The sequence below is a fragment of the Euprymna scolopes genome, chromosome 33, assembly GCF_053919585.1.
Source record: "Euprymna scolopes isolate OS-2025 chromosome 33, ASM5391958v1, whole genome shotgun sequence".
Taxonomy (NCBI): domain Eukaryota; kingdom Metazoa; phylum Mollusca; class Cephalopoda; order Sepiida; family Sepiolidae; genus Euprymna; species Euprymna scolopes.
In genome coordinates, this window is record NC_136514.1 from 48160923 (window position 1) to 48181560 (window position 20638).

Below are 20638 nucleotides of genomic sequence, written 5' to 3' on the forward strand. Positions count from 1 at the left end.
AAGAGCATACTACCTCCGTGAACTAAATAAACGGTTCTGTTCGAGATTTCATGCAGATTCTCGGGTTTGGTAAAAAAAAAAAATATTCCCGAGTTTGACAAGATACACCTAAAGAAGGTCGGGAGATACATCGACCGAAAAGTAAAAATTACAATCAAGATGAGAACAGTAGTTCATAGAATCTAAATAATAAGATGGAGTTTGGTAAAAATATAAAAAAAAAAGAAAGAAAAAATTCAGAAAATAAAATATAAAAAAATGAACAGTGAATAATGGAAATCAAATAAAAAATGTGATATGATTGTAAGAAAATTATTTCGCAAATAATTAATGAATCAAATATTTGAACAAATCAATAAAAAGTATAGGATTATAGAGAAATAATCAATAATATATATATATATACATATGTATATATACATATATATATACATATATATATATTATATATATACATATATATATATACATATATATATATATATATGTATATATATATATATAAGAATAACAGCATCGTTACATTCCAAGATCCAAGTATTTACTTTTCATGCAAAACAGCTTCTCCACCATGTTAAAATTTCAGTACATTTTTTACAGATCTGTTTCGTTATGCAGAAACAAGTGCTTATTATTATGCTAATACCGTTTCTTTTTCGTGTAATACTCTTCAGAAAAAGTAGAAATTATTTGCTTAGTTATATTTAATATACATTGAGCTTCTAAATAAAAAGGATTGTTATACACAAATAGTGAAATATCTTGAAAAAACATATTTTACCAAAACAACTTTATATATATATATATATATATATATATATATATATATATATATATATATATATATATATATATATAATACTAGAATTTTCCACACGCACCCCTGGTGGCTTCGTGACTGGTTTCGAATCTCATAACCGGTAGGAATTATTACTTTACACTGATGATTGCGTAAGCATGAAACACTAGTGTCTTTAGGCATACATGAATAAGTGTTATTTAATTATAATTATCAAGACCTTTAAGATTACTAAAAGATGGGCACTGCTTGCTGAATTATAACAAAGGCAAAGAACTAACGTCTATGCATTGTTCACGACTTCCGCTCGTTCGAACACTCTCGATTGTAATTTGTATTCGCCTGAATACGGCGTTTAATAGTTCTTAATTCCCTTCATTTCCGTAGTAATTGTTTGGTGGCCATGGTATAGAGGATCGGAGCTAAAGGTAGCCTCGTGGCTGTGTTCAAATATCATGACCGGCAGTGCCCCTCTTTTAGTAATCTTAATTGATGATGCGTAAGCATAAAGCGCTAGTGTCTGTAGGTATAAATTAATTATTATAATAGTAGTAGTAGTAGTAGTAGTAGTATTGTTGTTAGCCGTTACATCGTTCAAAATTTGGTGAACAGTAATCCAACACTTTCTCCATTACTTTTTGATCTCTCATGTGTATATTTACGGTTATAATTTCTGATAAGGACTTTTGGAAGTGTATAAGCATCATTCGAGGAATGATGAGATTATTTTGTGTGTGTAAATGTATGCTCAAATAAAAAAATCACTCAATTAAAAAAAAAAGTATATTTGCTGATGCTTTTTTTTATAAAATAACCTTCGTTAAAACTGTTATTGAGTTGAAGAGCACGATAACGGAGAGAATTAGACACGGACAAATTGAAATAAAATAAAAGCTAAGTCTGCAAAATTAAATTATGTAATAAAACACTGCAAATTTAGACTGAAATAAAACACCACAATATTAGACACTTAAATAATACACTACATCATTAGACACTTAAATAAAACACTACAACATTAGACACTTGAATGAAACACTACAACATTAGACACTTAAATAAAACACTACAACATTAGACACTGAAATAAAACACTACAACATCAGACACTGAAATAAAACACCACAAGATTAGACACTTAAATAAAACACTACAACATTTAATACTTAAATAAAACACTACAACATAAGACACTTAAATAAAACACTACAACATTAGACACTGAAATAAAACACTACAACATCAGACACTGAAATAAAACACCACAATATTAGACACTTAAATAAAACAGTACAACATTAAATACTAAAATAAAACACTACAACATTAGACACTGAAATAAAACACAGCAACATTAGACACTTAAATAAAACACTACAATATTAGACACTTAAATCAAAACACTACAATATTAGACACTGAAATAAAACACTGCAACATTAGACACTGAAATAAAACACTGCAACATTAGACACTGAAATAAAACACTGCAATATTAGACACTGAAATAATACACTGCAACATTAGACACTTAAATAAAACACTGCAACATTGGACACTGAAAAAAAAACACCACAACATTAGACACTTAAATCAAAACACTGAAATAAACCACCGTAACATTAGACACTGAAATAAAACACCACAACATAAGGCACTTAAATAAAACACTGCAACATTAGACACTTAAATAAAACACTACAATATTAGACACTTAAATCAAAACACTACAATATTAGAAACTTAAATAAAACACTACAATATTAGACAGTTAAATAAAACACTACTGAACTGAAATAAATAACTACAAATTTAGACTTTAATAAAGCACTGCAACATAAGACACTGAAATAAAAACACCACAACATTAGAAACTTAAATCAAAACACTACAATATTAGATACTGAAATAAAACACTGTAACATTAGACACTGAAATACAACACCACAACATTAGGCACTTAAATAAAACACTGCAACATTAGATACTGAAATAAAACACTACAATATTAGACACTTAAATGAAAACACTACAATATTAGACACTTAAATAAAACACTACAATATTAGACAGTTAAATAAAACACTACAACATTAGACACTAAAATAAAACACAACAATATTAGCAACTTAAATGAAACACTACAACATTAGACACTTAAATAAAACACTGCAACATTAGACACTGAAATAAAACACTACAACATTAGACACTAAAATGAAACACTACAACATTAGACACCAAAATAAAACACTGCAACATTGGACACTTAAATAAAACACTACAACATTAGACACTTAAATAAAACACTACAATATTAGACACTTAAAAAAACAATACAACATTAGACACTGAAATAAAACACTGCAACATTAGATACTTAAATAAAATACTACAACATTATACACTGAAATAAAACACTACAACATTATACACTGAAATAAAACACTACAATATTATACACTTAAATCAAAACACTACAATATTAGACACTGAAATAAAACACTACAATATTAGACACTGAAATAATACACTGCAACATTAGACACTTAAATAAAAGACTACAACATTAGACACTGAATAAAAAACTATAATATTAGACACTGAAATAAAACACTACAATATTAGACACTTAAATAAAACACTACAATATTAGACACTATAATAAAACACTACAACATTAGACACTGAAATAAAACACTACAACATTAGACACTTAAATAAAACACTACAACATTAGACACTGAAATAAAACACCACAATATTAGACACTTAAATAAAACACTACAATATTAGACACTATAATAAAACACTACAACATTAGACACTGAAATACAACACTACAACATTAGACACTGAAATAAAACACCACAACATTAGACACTTAAATAAAACACTACAACATTAAATACTTAAATAAAACCCTACAACATTAAATACTGAAATAAAACACTGCAACATTAGACACTAATATAAAACACTACAATATTAGACACTTGAATCAAAACACTACAATATTAGACACTGAAATAAAACACTGCAACATAAGACACTGAAATAAAACACTGCAACATTAGACACTGAAATAAAACACTACAATATTAGACAATGAAATAATACACTGCAACATTAGACACTTAAATAAAACACTGCAACATTGGACACTGAAATAAAACACCACAATATTAGACACTTAAATAAAACACTACAACATTAAATACTAAACTAAAACACTGCAACATTAGACACTGAAATAAAACACTGCAACATTAGACACTGATACAAAACACTACAATATTAGACACTTAAATCAAAACACTACAATATTAGACACTGAAATAAAACACTGCAACATTAGACACTTAAATAAAACCCTGCAACATTAGACACTGAAATAAAACACCACAACATTAGACACTAAAATGAAACACTGAACATTAGACACTTAAATAGAACACTACAATATTAGACACTTAAATAAAACACTACAATATTAGACACTTAAATAAAACACTGCAACATTAGACACTTAAATAAAACACTGCAACATAAGACACTTAAATAAAACTCTGCAACATTAGACACTTAAATAAAACATTACAATATTAGACACTTAAATAAAACACTACAACATTAGACACTTAAATAAAACACTAGAACATTAGACACTTAAATAAAACACTACAACATTAGACACTTAAATAAAACACTGGAACTTAGACACTACCATGTTAGACACTTAAATAAAACACTAGAACATTAGACACTTAAATAGAACACTGCAACATTAGACACTTAAATAAAACACTGCAACTTTAGACACTGAAATAAAATACCACAACATTAAACACTTAAATAAAACACTGCAACATTAGACACTTTTATAAAACACTGCAGCCTTAGACACTTAAAGAAAACACTGCAAATTTAAACTGAAATAAATAACTACAAATTTACACTTAAATAAAACACTGCAACATTAGATCGGGAAATTACACAATGCAAATGTAGACCGTGAAATAAATAACTACAAAATTAGACTCTGAAATAAACCATTGCAAATTTATCTTCGGAATACATAACTACAATATTATATTCTGAAATAAAGCAAAATTAGACTCTGGAATAAACAATACAAACCTAGACTTAAAAACAAGCACCGCAAACAGATTTTGAAATAAAACAATAAAATTTTACTCTGAGATAAAACACAGCAAAATTAGACTCTAAAAGTAAATAACTACAAAATGAGATTAAAGTAAGATTTGCAAAAATTAAACTTAAATAAAACAATTAAAATTTAGAATATAAAATAAGATACTACAAAATTAAATTCTAAAATAAAGCACCGAAAATTTGGATTCTTAAATAAAACAGCAAATTTAGACTCTGAAATAAACAATTACAAAATCAGACTCAACGGTAAAGTACTGAAAAATTTAGACTCTGAAATAAAAAAAATGCAAAATTGGACTTTGAAGTACACCACTGAAAAATTGGATTCTGTAAACACTGCAAAACACGGGGAGATATTATCAACCAGAGTTACATTTCTGGATTAAATCCCTGGAAGTTACATGAAACGACATACAAAGATATATGCATAAATTTGCATAATGATTAGCTATTAATATTTGAAAATATTTAAAAAGAAATTGCATATAAATATTTAGCAACATAAATAGATACGATATGAAATGACCAAACTGAGTTCATATAACGTATAACAAAAGAAACAACGAAATAACATGATATCAATTTACCTTTTCACCGCAAGAAATGTGACACAAGGTCGACCAAGAGATGGTGTTGTTTGGCCGCGCAAAAACGCCTGAGTAGCCCCGTCGGCATTCCGCAATAATTAGACCTAGGGCAGTCAGCGATAAACTAAGCCACTTTCAGAGAGAGATAGGGAGGGTGAACCTTCTTAGACTAGTAAGAATATTACACCAGTCCGACGGAGCAGGACCAACTGATGCCACAAAGTAGCAAACGCATTCACCAAAAGTGAGGTCTTGAGCATTTACTGATAAACTAACCACTTTTCAAAGAGAAAAAAGTTCAACCTTGGATGTATCAGAAAATTACGTCAGAAGAGAACCGCCTTTGAAAAAAATACGAATAGAACTAAATAGGGTTATTTCTGCCCCCAGAGAGATGGATTGTCAAAAAATAAAAGAAAAACGATCTTGTGAAGAATCTGGTGAATAAACTTACAGTATTGTCGACATATGCGTTCTCTTGCATACTATGTATACTGGCTAGTGTGCTTCCGAATATCTCGCACATGGTCCTACTCTTGTGCCAATTGAACTTCTTGAAGTCGAGCGGACTCAGGAAGCAAGAACCGTTGAAATGCGACCACTCGTCGAGACCGGAAGCGATGCTGCATCGGGCGCTTTCTGATAACAGATGAAACAGAAAAGGCGAATAGAAAAATGCATTTTAGATCGAAAACAATATGATACAAACCAAAACAAACAAACATACAAGTTATACGGTGACCAAGACTACGTATCTTTTTTTTTTCATTTATATCAAGTTTTTAAAACGTCTGTTCACCTCCAAACAAGGCATATCGACACTATAGCATAATCTGCTACTGTGATATGGATCAGATTTATTGGGAGGAAACGATTGGGTAGTTGGACAGCGAGCGTCTTGTTAACATTTCATTTAAACTTCTACATATTAGTACAGTTGAGGAAACAGGGAGTGGGGAGGCAATTCCGAAGGTGAGCTGTCCGAGGAAATAATCTATAAGAGTAGAAAACTCTTCCACATACGACACCTCTACATTTAAATAGTGCGATTTTTGCTGCTAGTCGGGTGGCTCGGAGGTATTTACGTCGACCGCTTACAAGTGAGGAAACTTTGTGGGGGCATATTTCGTGGGAGTACTTGTAAAACAAGAATGGGAAAGCAAAACTTCGGTGATGCGACAGAGATTTTATCTTAACAGATAGTGTGAGACCTATTAGATTAGATAGGCCAATGGTTGGTGCACCAACCTAAACGTGACAACAATACTCCATGCACGTGAATTATAGTTTTATAAAGAAACTAGCAGGGAGGTCTTACGTTTCTCGGGATTTAATGATGATCAACGAATATTTCACACTCCTATATTTTTATTGTCATCGAAATCCGTGAAATCGCCCGGGAGGAAGCTTCACATGCTTCCATGCAGTAACTTAGTCCAAAATATATGTCATTCTGCATTGCACTCAAGGGAACCTACTGTTTCTTGGATAAAATGATTTTATATAAACTTCTTTCCAGTTAACGAAAAGAAAAAAATTAAGAAATTTCCGTGCGGGGGTTGACAACGTCAGGCAAAAAAAAAAAAAAAAAAAAAAAAAAGAAGTCACGAAAATTTTCAAATCTTATAAAATTCTTTGCAGTTAATAAAAAAAATTCAGAAATTTACGTGCGGAGTTTGAGTCTACAGACCACGTCATGCAAAAATAAACAAAACAAAAAAAAACACGCTATCAACTTACCCACGGTAGAATTTTCACGGCCCGTTGTTCTATTATTGTTGCTAAGCGATGACAGGGCGAAAATCGCTTTACCGATGGCAGATAAATTAAAGTAACGGTTTCGATTATGAATTATCGGTAATTGTTGGGAATATTCTGAGACAAAACTTAATCAGATCACCCCCAGACGTATACACTAAAGTTCTGTAAATTTTAAAGAAAATCTGTTCAGCTGTTTCAGAGTCTATTATAAGGAACGAACTTACACACAGACAAAGTTGCATTTATATAATTGTAGATAGATAGATAGATAGATAGATATGAGACTGGCATGCTTGTGTTTGGCGTGCATGCCCAATGAACACTGTCGAGAGGGGGGGCTTAAAAATCGGTAATGCCGTGTTGAAATAACATCGGATCTATCGTATGTAATATCCAATCAATTCGTTTACAATTACCGTACGACAATTACAATTACCCTACAAGTACAATCTCTGTATTTCTGCAAATCTACCATTCGCCCATGTATGGAGTATTGTTCACATATCTGGACTGGTGCACCAACTATCAGTAATTCATTTTAGACAGGATCCACAAAAGAGTTTCCAACTTGATAGGTCTCGCACTATCAACCAAACTCCAACCCCTGTCCCATCGACGCAATGTTGCATCACCGTTCCTGTTTTACAAGAACTTTAATGGAATATGCCCTGATGGACTCATAGCACTTGTGCTCCCCCGACATACATAATTCCGACTAACCCGTCCAGCAGCAAAATAGCACCCCTTCACTGTTGAAGTTAATAAATGCCGGAAAAAGCTTTTACTCTAATGGTTTCTTTCCTTCGAACTGCTAGACTTTGGAATTTACTCCTTGCTTCCCTGGCTGAATTAATGTGCAGAAGTTTAAATGTAATGTGAACAAACATCTCGTTACTCACCTCCTGTGGACATGATCCTAAATAGCAGCCCCTTGCTTCAAAGTAGCAATCTCTCTTTGGGGGGGGGGTGAACAAGATTAAAAAGTAAAATTCGATCTTCAGTCCGTGTGTGTCTGCAACGTCAGAAACTACATGAGATACTCTTATTATTCTTATTAAACTTCCATAACCAGATTCGACATGACCCATATCACGTTTTAAGTTTAATTATTAATTAGATCATCAATAATGTCAATTTAGTGCAAAGGTTTTTGCCGGTTTGTAGAGGGGCATTTGAAACCATCGTAATATATATTGTGTCTATTGTTATTACTAGGGCTAGGACAACAGCATATTCTTTTCATTGTTTTGACTCTCGAGTGTGTATCAATTAATATCTTATATGCTTTTATATAGAGTGATGTGGTTCTCAGTTGATTAACTGTGTCGCATATATACTCGAAGGTGAAAATAATGAAAAGAATATTCTGTTGTCATGGCCAGAGTTATTGCTTAAACATATCACCATGATTAATTTATAACTTTCTTTCATACAATCAAAGCATTATCCATATTTTTGTATGATATTAATATCATCCATGTTGATCCGAAATAGACCTTCTTTAGTAAACAGAAAGGGCGGGGGTCATCTTCCATCATGATGATCTTCGTCCTCAAACAACACTACTGACGAAAGATCTAAGAGAATTTAGTTTGGAAATCTCACCTCTTCCTGTGTATTCTCCTGACTTGGCTCCTTCTGATTATCATTTCTTTCAAGGATTACAAAACCATTTAGATGACGTCAGGTTACCATCACGAGAGGAGATTGAACATAAGTTAGGTTCATATTTCACATAAAAACCTAATGAATTTTATAAGCCGAGGCATTTATAAGCTCATTGATAGGTGATATCAAGTTTGTTTTGTTTTGCTATTTTGACTTAGGGGGTCATCATTGGAAAAAAATTAAGAGGATGATCGACAAAATTTCTAATTCATACACAAGCGTGACAGATTGACTAAAATGTTACTTTAAACATAAACGTGACAGACTGATAGGCGCAACTTTATTTTTTAGAAATGTCCAGACACATATATTATAAGCTAGTAGCTCAGCCCTGCTTTTTTCGCGCCCTATGTACTGTACATAATTTTATGTGCATATATATATATATATATATATATATATATATATATATATATATTAAAAGTTTGTTCATGTCGAGGTAACCTACATCTATATTTCAAGTGTTCAAACCCAAAATTGGCGGAGGAGTTTGGTAGGGTCTGCAAAGGTCAACTCTTTCAACTTTGACCTCTTGGCAGCGAAATTTTCGCACAAAAACTGATTTAAAAACTTGATGCATGTCTGAATACCCTTTATATAAAATTTCAAATGTTTAAACCCAAAATTGGCGGAATAGTTTGCTAAAGATCGCAAAGATCAAATCTTTTGAACTTCGATCCCTTGACAGCCAAATTTTCGGCCAAAAACTGATTAAAAAGCTTGACCTATGTCTGCATACCTTTTATGTAAAATTTCAAATGTTTAAACCAAAAATTGGCTGAGTAATTTGGTAGAAATCACAAAGGTCAAATAATTGTTAAGGACCCAAATCAAATTAAAAAGTTGGATCCATGTCCACGTAACCTACATATAAAATTTTAGATCCAAAATTGGCGGTAGGACATGGTAGAGTTTTCAATGGTCAAGTCGTTGAACATTGATCCTTTGATAGCCACATTTCTGGCTGAAAACAGATTAAAAAGATTTTCCAAAATCTCAGTACCTCTTATGACAAATCTCGAGTCTCTAGACTGAAAATTGGCAGGGAAATGTACACAGCCACACACACACACACACACACACACACACACACATTTTCACTTTTTATAGATATATAGATAGATGAATATTAATATAATTATGGGCAGGAATACCCAACGTTGCCCGAGATAAAAGTGTAACATATTTCTATTCAAATTTTTTTATCTCTTTACTACTCTCTGTCCATCTCTCTGTATTTCTTTCTTTCTTTCTTTTTCCCTTTCGCTTTTTCCCCCGCACTCTCCCCACCCCTCTTTCTCATCCGCCCAGCCTATTCATCTCTCTGGGGACACACATAGGCACTCAGACAACTCCTCTTTATATGAATTCCGCAAGAAAGGAGTCGGCATAAATGAAGTAACTCCTTGATTAAAAAATACCAGAGTTACTTCCCTTTAGAACATAAAATGGCTGAAACACCAAGCCTCACCAATGAATAGCCTTTTGTCAGTCTGGCATGCTTTAGTTTAAAAGAGCATTTACATTGGTCTGTAATTATTTTGTTTGAAACAGTGTTCTTGTCGGTTTATCATGATATAATTTGAAGTTTAGCATGTCGTCGGTCTGTCATGCTTGATTTTGACATAATATTTACGTTAGTCTGTCATGCATTATTTTGAAATAATATTTACGTCGGTCTGTCACGCTTTATTTTTTTTTTTTAAATATTTACATCGGTCTTTCCACATTTATTTTGTCCTTCTGTAATTTCATTTTCATCGGTCTATCAGGTTTTAATTTGAAATAATATTTTCGTCGGTCTGTCACGTTTATTTTGAAATTGAATTTTCCTTGGTCTGTAAGGTTTTATATTAAAATAACATTTTCATCGATTTGTCATGCTTTCATTTGAATTATCATGATTTTCTGGTCTGCCATGTTTTATTTTATATAGCATTTTTGTCGGTCTGTCATGGTTTGTTTAGAAATAGCATTTCATTCGCCCATCAAGCATATCAAACGAACACATCTTAAACCCCCTTCTTCTTGTGTGATGATGTTTGAAAAATATCAAATCAATGCAAATATGAATTTCTCTCAAGTTTAAATCGATGCGACCTTTAGTGTGAAAATCAGTTAGGTGTACAGTCAGGTTAATATCAGTTTAAATCCGAGAAAAATAAGACAAGAATATTTTTTTTAATATTCACAGGGCGGATAATCTCGAGTAACATATTCAAAATCCTCTTTAATCCGATTTGGCAAAAATATGAATGCGCTGCAAATTACGACAACAGAATTATTATTCAGATCTGCACGTAAACATGTGAGAAATATTATGTTAACTGGTGTCTTCAATAAGTTTCAACAGTTTCTTTTTTGTATAAGCATTTAAAATTGTTGTAGAATCTTGAAAATTCAGTATGTTATTATTATATATCTTATGAGATGATTAATAATGTTTACGATTTCAGGTTCAAATGAACAGCTACACCTGACTAAAGCCTGATCGTCACAGCTGGTGTATTTCAAAAATGCAATCTGGACGTGAGAACACTTTAGAAGAACAATATTCAATAAAATTCTGTTTTAAATGAATCGAGCATAAGTTTTTGAGTGGCATAAGAGATTCAAGGAAGTCATGAGGTCTGTGAGGGATGATGAGACATGTGGAAGGAGTAAGGAAGTTAGAACACCAAAGTTGATTGGCCAAATAAAGAATTTCATGGATAAGAACTGCAGTGCGTTTATAGAAACAATAAGTGCACCTTTTGATGTCAGTGTGGGAACTGTGCCTACAATTATTCGCAAGGAACTGAAAATGCGGAAGGTTTGTGCGAACTTTGTCGCAAGGATGCTGGGAGAAGATAAGAAAGAAAAACGTTGTCATGACAGCATGGAAATTGTCGAACTAATCGATTCAGATCCCGTAGTTCTTGATGCTCTGATAATCTGCGATGAAAGCTGGATCTACTGCTATGACTCAGAGATTAAGACACAAGAGTTCTCAGTGGAAGCACGCTGACTTTCCCAGACCCAAGACGAACAGACAGAAACAGCAAATCCACCCAGAAAGTTATGATGATCGCTTTGGGGGGGGGGGGCTGTCGTTATGAGACAATTGAGGAGATTAAAGAGATTAAAGAGACTGTGACTAGGGTCATTAACACGCTCACACAAGAGAACATCCATGTGGCTTTCCAGACGTTTTCAGAACGGTACAACAAGCGCACCTCACACCTCTCATCATCCCTCACAAACTCCCTGGCTTCTTTGAATCTTTTATGCCACTCAAAAACTGATGTTCGATTCATGCAAGATGGTCCAAAAGCAGTCTGAAGCATTCCATACATTTCTGTGGCATTTTGTAGTTTAAAACAGAATTTTATGGAATATCATTTTTCTAAAGTGTCTTTACGTCCAGATTGCATTTTTAAAATTCACAAGCTGCGAAAATCAGGCTTTATTAGGGTGTATGCCAATTCCTGCTGTTGCTGTTCATTTGCGCCTGAAAATCATAAAAATTGGTCAGTTATCTCATAATATGTATTGCAATAACATATTGAATTTTCGAGAGACTATGAAAATTTTAAATGCATGTACAAAAAGTCTGCACCCTTATTTAAGGCATCCCATATTATGTGTTACGGTCATATAGGCAAGAGCTAAGTCCGCGAAAATTTCTCATTTTTAGAGTGGAAAATACACCCTCTCAAAATGGAACTCCCTTAGCAGGGGGGAAAATGATTTGTATAGTTCCAGGAGGAGTTGAATAGGAGAAAACTCAGGGGAGAAGCCAGGGACGCTGGGAAAATGGTGGGATCCTTCTACCGCTCCAGACGATATCTCACTACTGATGCCATTCTCTATCTGTATAAAAGCCAAGTACGTCCAAGGATGGAGTACTGCTGCCACATCTGGGCAGGAGCTGCTAAAAACAGCCTATCCTGCCTTGACAGAGTACAAAATAGACTTCGTCATTTAGTAGTTGGTGCCCTTTTCTCTTTCCTGCAACCTCTCTCCCACAGAAGAGACGTTGCGAGCCTGTCTTTGTTTTATCGTTATTGCCATGGCAGGTGCTCGTCTGAGCTCCAATCCCTCGTACCCCCCCCCCCGCCAATGTTTCACGAGAAACACCCGTCTGGCTGAAACTACTGTCAATAATTTTCCCCACTCTTTATCTGTGCCTAAATCCAAACGTAGATTCCATGAACAAAGCTTCTTTCTTAGAACTGCATGCCAGTGGAACTCTCTGCCGCTTGCCTGTTTCCCACCTGACTACAACTTGGACGTCTTCAAGTCCAACATAAACAAATTCCTGACAAACCGCCGCCTTAAGTAAGACACTCTATCAAATCCCCCAATACTAATGATTACTAAAATACTACCTCATTGATTACTGTACACGCAATAACCCTTATCCCTGAGTGGCCTTCGGGCCTTGATAAGTGGTGACCCCCATGTAAAAAAAAAATAAATAAACAAACCCCCTTTCGAAAGAGATTGGAGCTATAGTCTGGGGAGATTATCCACTGTCGTCTTTTTGATAATCATCTTTCATCCTTGTTAGCTCCTAACATCAATTGGCTTCACGCCTTGTCTGGAGCATTCACCATACTAAATATCCTTTTAGATCAATTGATTAAATTTAATAATCTAATTTCCAATTCATATCATGAACGTGAGATAAAAACATTTCAATCAAACGTCAATATTTCAATCAATATTTTAATAAAAAATTACCAAAATTATCAAAAGGCAACTGCTGGTTGATACGCAAAAAACATACACGATAAAATTGTCGTCATAGAAAAGACGACATGATTCCATTTCCGTTTGATGAAAAACGGCTTTCTTTTTTGTTACAGACCATCTGCAAGTTGCCCAGTTGTGTACAAATTCCAAGAGCGATAGGTGCCTTCTATCATGTCTGAAAGTGAAACAATATTCAACTAGCGACATCAGCGATGCACCGCTGTACAACTCATGCTCTCTACCGATCTAAGTAATGAAAACAGGACCATTGCCAGCACCTTCAAAACGCATTGCTGGATTGCGACGAATAACAGGGACGTGCCCAGGGTGATGAAACAAAGTTTCCAGCAACGGTTATTGTCTTTGGTGTGGTTTCAAGTGAGGGCAACATCATGCCACCTCACAACATCGAAGTCGGCTTGAAAGTCAACACCAAAGTGTACCTGGATGTGCTGAATAGTGTGGTGATCCCCTAGTGCAATCAGGGGGCCGCTGGCAGGCCCTGGGTGTTGCAACAGGGCGCGGCACTAGGTGTAAAAAACTTCGTGAAAAATATTGAATAATTCGATCCCCTGTCTTTCCAAGCTTATAACTACTCGAAAAATGTAATTCAACCCCTCATTTTTTTTTCAATTAAAAGAAGCAAGGACCAAGGTTTCATTAAAAAAACACACACACAAACAACTTATTTTTTTTTTTTTTAAAAAAAGGTTTTAAACTTCGGATTTTACAGGACAATTTCCAAGAAAACTGTCCTTTTTTGTTGTTTTAAATTATAATATGTTATTTATTGATCTTTTATCTTCAATTTGTGATATATAAAACTTTGGCACATAAATTAATTATTTACTTTTTAATAGACATTTCAAAATGGGGGGCGTGAATTAATTCGACCCCTGTCTTTCCAAGCTTATAACTACTCGAAAAATGTAATTCAAACCCTAATTTTTTTTTTTCAATTAAAGGGGCAAGGACCAAGGTTTCATTTTAAAAAAAAAGAAAGGTTTTAAACTTCGGACTTCACAGGTAAATTTCCAAAAAAACTGTTCTTTTTTTTCGTTTTAAATTAAAATATATTATTTATTGATCTTTTATCTTCAATTTTTGATATATAAAACTTTGGTGAGTAAATTAATTATTTGCTTTTTAATAGACATTTCAAAATAGGGGGCGTTAATTAAAAAAAAACGTTTGTCTAAAATATTATATTTGGTTTATTGGAAAGAGCATAAAATTTCACATTGACTCTGAAAATATCGTAAAAATAGAATCAATAGAAAAATTTTGATAGATTTTTAAAGTTTAAAAATTGAAAAATAATGGACTCGTAATATTCATTTAATTTCATTACTGTCTTTTTTTTTCTAAATAAAATAATAATATTTCTATTGCTTCTTATACACCTTTAATAGTTTATTTTGGAAGTATAATCCATAAAGAAAATAAACAACCCACTTTTAAAAGAGAAATTACGAGTTTTTTATATATTATTCGCAGTTTCGTGTTTCTGATACACCTAGCGCGCCGCGGCACCTGTCAACAAGTCCAAAGAAACCCAGGCTTGGCTTCAGAAGGAGTGCTATGACTTTATACCTTTCTCTTACTGCCTCCTTTCTCCCCTGACTTGAATCCGTTAGACTACTTTGTTTGGTCATACGTCGAGAACATCACCAACATGACCTTCCACAACACCAAAGCACTATCCTCCGAGTATTCGCCGATCTCCCACCGGCGCTTGTGGAAAAGACATACTCCCAATTTCGGGCCTATATCGAAGCGGTGATTGAGACTGAAAGGGGCCGCATTGATTATATGTGAGTTCTACTACAAAATCAAGTTACCTATATTGATTTTTTCCAATAAATGTTTTAAAATAAAGCTGAAGTGTTGTTTACTTTAGGGCGACAATTTTATCGTTTCACCCTGTATTTTCGAGATGCGCCCATTTGATCTGCGCGTTTAGGCATTTAAGCCCCCCCCCCCCCAAAAAAAAAAAACTTTCTAGAACTAGAAATTTTTGCGAGGATCACCACTTAGTATATACTAACCTGGGTGCTCGGCGTTGCTCGGGTGTTTGGAAGTTTGTGGTGAGCAAAAAAAAAGTGGTAGTAGGCAGGCAGGCTCGATTCCGTACCGCAAAGGAGGAAAAGAACGTGAAACAAAAAACGTGACGTATTTGCTGTTGCGCAAACGTTAAAATTAAGGCTAACCAATCGAAAAGAGTGGATGTCTTGCGAAAATATCGGCGAAAAAGCCACCCCTCCCTGTAGAAAAAATGCCTAGTTATGGGTTAAGAAGCCAATTTTTCGATATTTGTCGTCCGGAGGATCGACCTTCAAAACGATACCGATCTTGTGAAAATCCGTCGCCTCTGTCGAAAGTTTTATGCAGACATACATACATACAACTTTACTACCAGAAATGTCTCCAATTATGAAAAATTAATTTTATTCATTAAAGCGTATTCAAACTTTGTGAACAATGACGGGAAAGGAGACAACAACTAAAGATTCAAATAAATAAAACGGGTAGAGGTTAATAAGCGCCCCCTCCCAAAGCTTTCTAGAAATAAACTTTTTATGAGGGTGAGTACTTATCAAGGCTTGAAACCACTCTAAATTAAGAGTTAAGACGGTCAAGTGAGACAACTACGCAATGGTCAGTAATGGTGAAAATTGGACAGAATTTGATTATTTTAGAAGACGGCACAACAATAATTTGTTAACATTGAACTTGAAAACGGCCATGTTGTAGTCAGCTGGAAAGCAGATCAACGATGCAGAGTTCCATAGGCGGGCAGTTGTAGGAAGAAACTTTGTTTGTGGAATTGGCGTTTGGATTTGGGAACAGATAGAAAGTGGGGGAAATTGTTGGCAATGGCTGTAGCTATACGAGTGTTTGTTGTAAATGTTTTGCAATGGCGACCATAGATTGAAGCTCAGTTGAGCATTAGCCATGATAATAACGGTATAACAGAGATAGAGATTCAATGAGAAAGACATTGCAAGGAAAAGAAAAGAGCATCAGCTACTAAGTTTCGAAGCCGATTTTGAACTCTGTCAAGGCAAGAATGTGCTCTCGGCCCGGATGCGGCGAAAGTACTCCATTTTATCACGTATTTGGCTCTTATACAGGTAGAGAATTGCGTCAGGAGTGAGATATATTCTTGAGCGGTAGAATGATCCAAGCATCTTTCCAACGACTTTGACTTCCATAATGTTTTCCGGTTTGTTTGCAAACGGAAGCAAGGAAGTCAATCTCTAAAGTGGAGTGGGGTTTAAGTGGGGGGGAGAAATCAGGAAAGAGTTCAAGAGTGAATATGTCCTCTCAAGATAATTACAATGCATGTGTACAATGCTTTAAGGTAAGTTAAACAGGGTCGTCGTAGTAATATCACTGGAACTACTTTTCTATGCACAAGGACTGTAATCTTTTGGCGTAGGAACACACAGGGCACAGCAGGACACTTCACACTAAGGCCTGCCTAACACACGTGTTTTCATATACCCTTGTATGTATGTTAATAAACCAGTAAACGTACACAAGCCTCTATTACTATTTACCATAAATATGCCCAACATTACAGTTGTTTTTGCCGTTTTCCCCAGTGTGTGTGCAGCTACTTGACCAAGAAATAATAATATTCATATCACATAGTCAACTCCGTCCAATGTTGTGAACAATATGCATGCTTCCTGGGATTAAAGAGTGCCTTCTTCTGAAAAATCTCTTCTGTGTTTAAACTTGTTGCTGCGTGTGGCAAGTATTAGTCGGGGCGCAGTTCGATTGATACGGACACTCTTATACCAACATATAGGTCAATAAGTCGATCCAAACATCGGTAATTTTTACGTTTGTAAACAATGCGAGCTCGTAATACTTTGGCTCATAAATTACAGTCGATAGCTCTCTCTTCTTTTTTTTTTTTTAATTTTCTTATCATTTTACGTTAGCTAATGGTTGGGGCACCCTAGCGGATGCCAGTCATTCACTCGCACAGTAATTCCAACCGAAATATCATTTAAAATATGTAACAGTACCCTTGAAGTGCTATTGCTTGTATTACTTTCACACTTGGTTCATCGGGTATAATGCGCCTTTTAATGACGCCGGGCGCATGCATCACACGGCGAGAAATCGCTAGATGTCCTCCTTCACTGAAACTTGAACGTAATTTACTCGCAACCTCGTTTCTGTTTCCAAGCGCCTTGCACACTAAACATGTGCAAAGACTGCTTTGTCTCACGAGTAAAGAAATTCACATTGTTCAATGTGATATCGATCACTTTGAGTTTTGATTTGATGAAAAAAAAGGCAGAGTATAATTCAATCCTTACTTGGTTGTGGCACGCTGTCATCTGTAACATCTACAAAAATGAAGAAAAAGAAATTCAGATTTTAGACGCAAGCGACAATTAGCTGTTTAGCAAGTTTATTAAATATGTAGCAAAGCTACTTAACAAAAAGTAAGTATTAAAATTAATCGATTTAATCGCCTGATTTTATAAATCGGAATTAAATATATAATATGAATAAGAGTAGAATATATATATATATATATATATATATATATATATTATTTTTAAAATGTAATTATCCACTGACACGTGTTTCGTCGTCTACGACTCATCAGAGTGGCTGCAGAGTCGTAGACGACGAAACACGTGTCAGTGGATAATTACATTTTAAAAATAATATATATATATATATATATATATATATATATATATATATATATATATATATATATATATATAGCTCCCCATGTGGGGGTACTAAATTGGTTAAAAGGGAAAATTATTCCCAACTCGCATTTAGGTATAAATGCACTTTCGTAAATAATTGAATTAATTCAAAACATATCGCTAAAACCAAAACAAAACAACATATATATATATATATATATATATATATATATATATATATATATATATATATATATATATATATACAATAGAAAAATGGGAGTATGAAAAGTAATATGGTTAAGATTGAACATGGAAAAGTAAAGAACTAGTAGTTAAAACTGGAAAAGAAACGGACAAGATATTCTAGCCAAAAATATAATAAACTTATAGCTTAAAATATTGCAGCATAAAGAATTGATTATATATTGAATTTTTACAAAAAATTCTTTATTCTGCAATATTTTAAGTTAGAAATTTATTATATTTTTACAAGAATATCTTGTCCTTTTCTTTTCCAGTTTAACGAATAGGTCTTTATATTTCCATGTTTAAGCTTAACCATATTACTTTTCATGCTCGCATCTTTTTATAATCCATGATTTTTCCAGGTTTCCAATAAATTCACTTGTTCTTCGTTTTATTTCAGTCTTATTTTTTGCCCCTATAAACACATATGTAATAACAATGTACGACACTCCTCTGCTTTCAATATAATACATCCAATTATCTCCCTTTATGCTTTCATTCAGTCTGTTTCATGAATTACTTCTCTTTTCGCGACAGTAGTCGCTGAAGCGACGATGTTGCTCTGGAAACAAGTCATAAAAAGCGTCACTCACGCTCTTACATATTTTTACGATTTTGAACACCAGAGAATTCATCATTAAATATTTTTTACTAAACAAAAATTGAAAAAAAAATTCACAATATAGCTGAGAAAGTGATCTATATAAACTGTAATAATTTTTTTGAAAATTGATCAAAACATGAGTGAGCGGTTAAGGTTTAAAGCAATTCTAAATGACTAAAACTGCCAATTAACCATATATTCAAACTGCCACATAACCGTATATTCAACATATATATATATATATATATATATATATATATATATATATATATATATATATATATATATATATATATATAGTATTCCGAATTTTATTGGGTTTATATAATTGATAATTCGGTAACCGGAGAAAAGAAGAGATTTACGTTAAATATTTTCTCATAGTTTTCCTTACAAGGGAAATGGATTCCATACTGTTCATTGTAAACGTGTTTTTTTCACAACATCTGAAAATAGGCTGTTCAGGAGAAAAATTTGAACGATATGGGGGTCGAATTTGTCCGAATGGTCTTGAAACAATTGTAACGAACGATGAAATACACTATTTGTTGCTATCAATCCATTCTTTGATGTCTTGATTTTGTTAAAACAGTATATATATAAAATTTATTGCTATATGATCGATTACTGAATTATATAAACCCAGTAAAATTCGGAATACATATATATATGTAGTCTTATTTGTAAATAAGACTACATATATATATATATATGTATATATATATATATATATATATATATATATATATATATATATATATATATATATTACTGAAACAGTTTTCCACTACTTTTACGTCCCCAGACTGTAAGCTGTAGATAAAATCATACTAAACCTAATGTCAAGATTTTTTTTATTTTGATCTAAATGAATTTTATATTGGTTCTAGACAATGTCTTTAATATAAGGCTTGAAAAAGACATTGAAATTCAGGGGAACTTGGTTAATTGGTACTTTATACAGTAAAGTATAATATATATAAATATAAATATATATATATATGTTCTTGTGTGTGTGTGTGTGTGTGTGTGTGTGTGTGTGTGTGTGTGTGTGTGTGTGTGTGTGTGTGTGTGTGTGTGTGTGTGTGTGTGTGTGTGTACGAATGTATATAGAGAGAAAAAGAGAGAGAGAGTGAGAGACTGGAAAAAAGAAACGAGTAAAAGAAATGAGAAAAATCCACAATGTGAATAATTGGAGAGGTGATAAATAATTATTAATATGTTGATTTTGGAAATGTAATTTTTGTTGATCAAATGTATGAAATCTAAACCAAAAAAGAAAACCATATCTTTAAGATATGGTTTTCTACACGTACTCTGTTGAGATGCAACATAACATTTTGTGTGGACTTATGTTGTCTACATATTTTTT

At 33.3% G+C, this 20638-nt stretch overlaps 1 protein-coding gene across 1 annotated transcript in view; it reads right to left on the reverse strand.

Moving 5' to 3' along the window:
- The window catches only part of LOC145258210 (C-type mannose receptor 2-like), a 445837-nt gene that overhangs the window by 65893 nt on the left and 359306 nt on the right, over positions 1-20638 (reverse strand). Inside the window, exons 30-31 of the mRNA XM_080116148.1 lie at positions 18066-18095; positions 6017-6201 (exon numbers count right to left, since the gene is read on the reverse strand). Of these exons, the coding sequence (XP_079972274.1) occupies positions 6017-6201; positions 18066-18095 (215 nt within the window). The remainder of the gene's footprint in view (positions 1-6016; positions 6202-18065; positions 18096-20638) is intronic.